Genomic DNA, 7,316 nt, shown 5'->3' on the forward strand with positions numbered 1-7,316 from the left:
TGTTGATGACGTGATTGCACAATTGCGTGCGGATTCTCGTCAGCCCACACATGTTGATTGTGAAAATTTACAATTTGATCACATTGGAATGAAGCCTCATCTGTAAAGACAACATTTGCACTGAAATGAGGATTGACACATTGTTGGATGAACCATTCGCAGAAGTGTACCCGTGGAGGCCAATCAGCTGCTGATAGTGCCAGCACATGCTATACATGGTACGGAATCAACTGGTTCTCCCGTAGCACTCTCCATAGAGTGACGTGGTCAATGTTACCTTGTACAGCAGCAACTTCTCTGACGCTGACATTAGGGTTATCGTCAACTGCACGAAGAATTGCCTCGTCTATTGCAGCTGTCCTCGTCGTTCTAGGTCTTCCCCAGTCGCGAGTCATAGGCTGGAATGTTCCGTGCTCCCTAAGACGCCGATCAATTGCTTCGAACGTCGTCCTGCCGGGACACCTTCGTTCTGGAAATCTGTCTCTATACAAACGCACCGCGCCACGGCTATTGCCCCGTGCTAATCCATACATCAAATAGGCATCTGCCAACTCCGCATTTGTAAACATTGCACTGATTGCAAAACCACGTTCGTGATGAACACTAACCTGTTGATGCTACGTACTGATGTGCTTGATGCTAGTACTGTAGTGCAATGAGTCGCATGTCAACACAAGTACCGAAGTCAACATTACCTTCCTTCAATTGAGCCAACTGGCGGTGAATCGAGGAAGTACAGTACATAGTGACGAAACTGAAATGAGCTCTAACATGGAAATTAAGCGTTTCCGGACACATGTCCACATAACATCTTTTCTTTATTTGTGTGTGAGGAATGTTTCCTGAAAGTTTGGCCGTACCTTTTTGTAACACCCTGTATATTAGTTGGGAATTTTAACGCATGATTGTATACTATTAGTCATGATCAGTCAAGCCTAAAATCCAAAATACCACCAGTTGGAATGGAAATGCCAGGGTTTCTCATACAAAAACTAGGGATTGTATATGTTCAAAATGACCCACTCTTCCACCTTCTATGGTGGGAGCTTTTAAGACAGTTCCCTGTGAAGAATAAAATGTATTTAGCGGTTTGGAAATATTCAGTACAAGGTCTTACCAATTCAGATCAAGTCAATGTATATTCTCAACATTTCTGTAATATTTTCATTTGTCATACCAGTACCCCTGTAGTTGATTAATACCTTCATATGAATTTAATTTTTCGATCTACTGTCTCTGACTTTGGTTGCATTAAAAACTTATTGGAAATTACACACAAGAATATCATTACTTATATGTTTATCGCTTCATTATGAGAAGACTAGGTCGTTTATTTAGTTTAGGATTACTAAGTGACTCAGAACTCTACCTTGTGGCACTCATGTTTCAGTATTTAAATTTGTATTCGTTGTTCAAAACACTATGTTCATTTATATACCTATATTCTCCCTGTTACGTAGGCAAATGCGCACAAAACATTTTCTTTTTCATCGGCTGCTGCTTTTGAGTTATAGCACCTATTTCCAAATTGTCTTTTTTGAGAAACCTTCATTCACTGAATAACAAATCAGTAGTGTGTATAATGATTCTCAAATTTGACTCCTGATAATTTTTGGGAATCACCTTGTAGTGAAGGAGCAACATGATGGCGATCGAAATCATTTTTGCATGATAGATACACATTCGCTTCAGATGGAAACATATCTCTGATGATTTTACAATTATCTTTTTATTGTATGTATAATACATCAGCCCAATAATGTACTCTAAATTTCTATGGCCTCAGTTAGAGAGATAATTTTTCGGTTCTCATTTACTCATATTTCCCTGGTTTTTAATCAATGTAAAAGATTTGTTTTTTTTTTTGAAAAGTATAGGAAATCAAGCTTCAAATATCATTACCAATTTTTTAAAATTCATTAAAAATAAAAAAGAGAGAGAGAGAGCAAGTCGGATAAGGACTATGCATAGATATTAAGAATGTTTCAATGATTGTGTCGTCTCCATGGCAACCACACAGACAACCTTCAACATGGCTACTGTTAACCCGGCAACATCGGCATCGGCTACATTGTCAGCTTTGGACATTCACCAGGCGAGATCTTGTGGAAATGCTAGTGCTGTTTCACAACAGAGACATAGTTCGCCACCTACAGTAGTTGTTCTCAGTGCTTCATCGCAAATAAGTACTCCAGTTACAGCTGTGCCAAGTAACACCCTCCCAATCGCGAGTGTCGCCAATTCGACCCTGAAGAAGAGTGGCGGCGTTGAATACTGCCTTGAAAGTTCAGGTGAACATTCTAGAGAAGTAAGAAATGTAGATAGCAAAGTTTCTAGGTCATCAGTACATGTAGTTGCAAGCACTGAAGAGATAACGGAGGTTATCAGCGAATCTAATGTTACAGATCCAGATGACGGTAATGAATCACAAACAGTAGTAGATTCAGCACACTATATAACTGTTACTGTTTCAGATTCGGATGTAGTGGCGTCAGACGCAGTACAGCCGGGTGTACAGCCCGACTACGTTCAGTATGTAGAGAGTGCGTCTGAGCAGGACATATATTCTTCAACAAATGGCCAGACGTCCTATCCTGTTTACACTGTTGAAGAGCCTGAAAAGATGTATGCACCAGTTTCGGAACCATATTATAATGATAGCACAGCTGCTGTTCCATACAATCAGGTAGCTGGCAGTGTTGGACAGGGTTCAGGAAACAATCAGTTGTTAGCTCAGCAAAGTAGCTCATATCTGATACAGGAAAGTATTGAATCAGATACAGCACATTCATTAATTACACCACAACATAATAATACTCAGTCAATAAATTCAGATTCTGGTGGTGTGACTTACTTGATATCTGGTAACAGTGGTATGGAAAGTGATGGACAAGATGCCCATTCGCATAACACACGAGCTACACCAGCAACTGTACATTGGCTTCTGGATAATTATGAAACTGCAGAGGGAGTAAGTCTGCCTCGTTCAACACTGTATAATCATTATCTTTATCATTGTAATGAGCGCAAACAAGATCCTGTTAATGCTGCTTCATTTGGAAAATTGATACGCTCAATTTTTCTTGGCCTGAGAACGAGACGCCTAGGAACCCGAGGAAATTCCAAGTATCATTATTATGGTATACGTATCAAACCGAACTCTATTTTAAATCAACTGTTTGAGGATGGGACATCAGTTGCTGTTCGACCACAAACAGGATCTCAGAAACGTTTCAAGTTCCTTTCGGGGTCAGGCCAGAAAAGCACAGAGTATGAACAGTCTTCGCATCACACTTCTTTAGGTCACTGCCAGGAACTACACAAGCACCATGAATTTTTAGGTGATAGTACATCTGCAATCCCAGATTTTCCTGAAATAGAAATGTCAAATGTTGTTTTACCTGAGGAATGTACACTTGAAGATGTTGATACGCTTCGCAGTATTTATAGAGAACATTGTGAAGCCTTTTTAGATGCTATTCTTAACTTGGAATTCCCAACTATTGAAAGTCTTTGGAGGGAATTTTGGAGAACTCAAGATGATAATAATGGGGATGAATGTGAAGAAGAGAGATACTTGTCGAAAACAAAGCTGTTCATCTTGTGTAAATTGGAACCTATACAGCAATTTGTCAGAGTTGTAGATTATAGATTTTATCAAAATTTAGTATATGTTCTGATACCAGATGTCCTTCGCCCAATTCCGAGCTCCCTTACCCAAGGCATTCGCAATTTTGCAAAAAGTCTAGGAACTTGGTTGACATCTGCCATGGCTGGATGTCCAAGTGACATAGTTCAAATAAAAATGGCTGCAGCAAATGCATTTGCACAAACTTTACGTCGCTACACATCTTTAAATCATTTGGCACAGGCTGCACGTGCCGTACTTCAGAACTCGTCACAGATAAACCAGATGCTGGTAGACTTAAATCGTGTAGATTTCCACAATGTTCAGGATCAAGCATCATGGGTGTGTGAATGTGATAATGGTGTTGTACAAAGACTGGAAGCAGACTTCAAAATGACATTGCAGCAGCAAAACTCACTTGAACAATGGGCAGCTTGGCTGAAGGGTGTTGCAACTCAGGTGTTAAAACCTTATGAAGGAAGACCAAACTTTACAAAAGCAGCAAGACAGTTTCTGCTGAAATGGTCCTTTTATAGTTCAATGGTAATAAGAGATCTGACACTCCGAAGTGCAGCCAGCTTCGGTTCATTTCACCTTATACGTCTGTTGTATGATGAATACATGTTCTTTCTGATTGAACATCAAGTTGCACTGCAGACAGGAGAAACACCAATTGCTGTCCTTGGTGAAAAGCTTCATAGCTCATCTGATATAAGTGGTTATTTACAGATAAATGCACTAAATGTGGAATAGTGATACAACTGGCTGAGAAAAGAGTGATTCAGCAGTATGAAATGCTGCCACTTCAGCTACTATTCATTGGTGGCTTCACTAAATCGTATACTGTGCATAAATCTGTAAAAGACAAGTTCCTCTTGCCATTGTTGTGCAATGATATATTTATTGACCTGTAGAGTACATGGTGGTTCAGTTCGAGTGTTCTCTTACTTCATGTTTTTCAAATTCAGTTTATTTACATTTAATTTCTTTCATAGGTCATCCCTTTTATAAATTAGGATTCACTTGGAAACATACTTCCAGAATATTTGGCCAGTCATATCTTTCTTCATGCTTTACTGTTCAGATGCTACTGCTAGTTATAAAATGTTTATGGATGCTGTTGAATTACTGTTACCTGCATCTGAGGAAACAGCAGGTTACTGTGCAATGCGAATGTGTTGAAATGACTTGTATGATTTATGTGACTGTGTTATGATGGAATTTATGCAGGCATGTATTTCATGTCAGTGTGTCACTATACTTATTCATTAGGGAAATACAAGTCTTGAAATCATTACATAAAGAGTATTTCTGTTCACCAGGGTTAACTTTTTCTCTCTTGTCCTTGTAGCGAATCATTTTTAGTTCCTCAATTTACTAAGGTAATCGTACTGTTAACAGTGTATGTCTCTAAAGGTAGTATGAATAAACCTTTGTCAGTACTATATATCAGTGTTATGTGTTTAAATCCATGTGGAATCAAAATATTAAGAGAAAAGCAATTCCTTCAGCTTCTTGGTAGAAGTCTGTGTGTGTGTGTGTGTGTGTGTGTGTGTGTGTGTGTGTGTGTGTGAAGTAATGAGTTTTCTGTGTTACAAGTTGCATTTCTCTTAAGCAGAGTATAATAAACAATGGTTTATTGTGATGGTCACTGTTATTTGTTAAGTGTATCTATATATTGGTGTGATAACTGTCCACAGAACGTCGTGTGTACTTGTGTGTATGTAAGTGTTCCTGTGTGAATTTTGTTTACCAGAGAGAATTTTGTCTATACCTGTAGTATGTAGAGAATTAACTTACTGTAAAAGTTAAGCTCAGTAATGCATTTATTATGTGTGTTCAGCTTCTAAGTCACATGTCTGATGATGATGATGACAAATATTATTTGAAATTAGGAGACCTCTTAATTTTGACGAAGTTTCATGTTCAGATCTATATGTTAGCAAGTGAATAATGTGATACTTATTGCACCATTCCATAAAAATCTGTGCTGATTTACTGAAAGCCATTTAAATTCTCCAGGAAACATAAAGGATTTGACCACAAACACTGATTTATTTATGGAATGCAATCCATTGACAATTTTATGATTGTTACTTCTGTAATATAAGACATAAATTATACAATATTCTCTCTCTTGTTGGACAGAAAACAAATCAGAACTTCCATAAGTTTTCTGGCACATGAATTTTGATTCCCATAACACAGTTTCTACACTGAAAATAAGCAGAAATGTGATCTTTTATTTACATATTTACATTAATGCATAAGTCTTTTTATATTTATTTGGGAAAGCACTCAGATAAATAAGTTAAAAGTTGATGCATTATTTAGTCATTGTAAATGTAGTAGTTGCTCAGAGAATGCTGTACATTCAAAATGTTTCATTTCATTTCTTCTCCAATGTAAATATTTTGTTTTGTTTTTGAAGTGTTCGATTGTTGCATTTACTTCAGAAAAGTTATTTATTTAATATATATTGAGTTCATACGGAACTCTCATAGTATGCATGTGCGTGCCTTCATAAGGTGTGTGAAATAAAGTGTGTCTTGTGCAAATTATTTATTCTCTGCATTAAATTTTTATTGTACATCAAAATGCAAAGCATGTAGCAATGGTACTGAAGTAACTGTTAAAAGTTTGAGGTAATAGAAGACATACTGTTTTATAGATGGGAACAGACTGGTGAAAGTTGGGGGGGACAACAAATTGCCACAGTGTGCATGATCCTAGTTCATTGCAGCTTTGACTTCCCTTTTCGTAACTTTGCATGCATTCTATTAGGCACTATAATTTTGTAATTATTTAGGAATTGTGCTATGTGCTATACTGAAACACTGTATCTATTTCCTGTGTATGTCCAGCACTATTTTTCATCACTCTTGCATAAGTATCTGCCTTCTTAAAACACTGAGAATGCATAGTTAGGCCCTAGATATTGTTGTGTGTGACATTTTTGTAGTAATGAGTAGGCTATAATATATTCCCACTCCTCCCACCCCCTTGTGTTTTGTGTTTTTTGATTTGACATACTTTCACTGAAGAGTTCTACAAAGTAAAAAATTAGTGTTATGTTGTATTACATCTGTTATTAAATAACTGATTGTAATTTTGATCCCTTGTGCCTATTTCTTGTATTCATTAGGGCTAATTAATTAGGCCATTTAATTTATGAAGCAAGATTAACAAAATGTTGGTTTCCATATTTAAAGGGTTCTGTACTCATTTCAGTCTTCAAACCAAAGAAATTAAATTCTGTTCAGTTCTGATTTTTTTAATGAGCTGTGAATGAGATACAAAGGTGACCAGCTTTATATGATGCTACCGGTTTATAACCTGCTCCCTCAACTGAAGTACTCAAATTACAAGAAATGATGTAAAAGAGAAATTAATATTTTTGATGTTGTTTGTCTTCTGCAACGATAAAGCACTTTCATAATTAATTTATTGAATGGTGGATATTTATGTAATCAAAGAGCAAAGTTATATGATTGTAGTATGCTGCATCATACTACTAACCTCTGTAATGTGTCACACAATTTATTCTTGTGAATAGATTTTGACAGTGACCTCATTAGTCAAACAAGAAATATTGATTCATTGTGCTCCCAGTGCTTGTAACTGTGTATGTACGTTTATCTAGTCATTATTTTTTATAAGTCAAGAATGGATGGTCTGTGTTTTGACC

The 7,316-nt window shown here is 37.0% G+C and overlaps 1 protein-coding gene across 1 annotated transcript; it reads left to right on the plus strand.

Moving 5' to 3' along the window:
• Positions 1-2,032: 2,032 nt before the first annotated feature.
• Positions 2,033-5,991, plus strand: LOC126252634 (DNA-binding protein RFX2-like). The gene is made up of 2 exons (XM_049953536.1): positions 2,033-2,291; positions 2,475-5,991. The coding sequence occupies exons 1-2, from the start codon at positions 2,033-2,035 to the stop codon at positions 4,379-4,381; spliced, it is 2,166 nt and encodes a 721-aa protein (XP_049809493.1). The 3' UTR covers positions 4,382-5,991.
• Positions 5,992-7,316: the final 1,325 nt, after the last annotated feature.

The sequence above is a fragment of the Schistocerca nitens genome, chromosome 4, assembly GCF_023898315.1.
Source record: "Schistocerca nitens isolate TAMUIC-IGC-003100 chromosome 4, iqSchNite1.1, whole genome shotgun sequence".
Lineage (NCBI taxonomy): Eukaryota > Metazoa > Arthropoda > Insecta > Orthoptera > Acrididae > Schistocerca > Schistocerca nitens.

Bases quoted from the DNA above. Each gene is read 5' to 3' on its own strand.
- LOC126252634 (XM_049953536.1), top strand. From the start codon at position 2,033: ATGGCTACTGTTAACCCGGCAACATCGGCATCGGCTACATTGTCAGCT. The intron at 2,292-2,474 runs GTGAACATTCTA...TTACTGTTTCAG, and splicing joins ATACTGCCTTGAAAGTTCAG to ATTCGGATGTAGTGGCGTCA.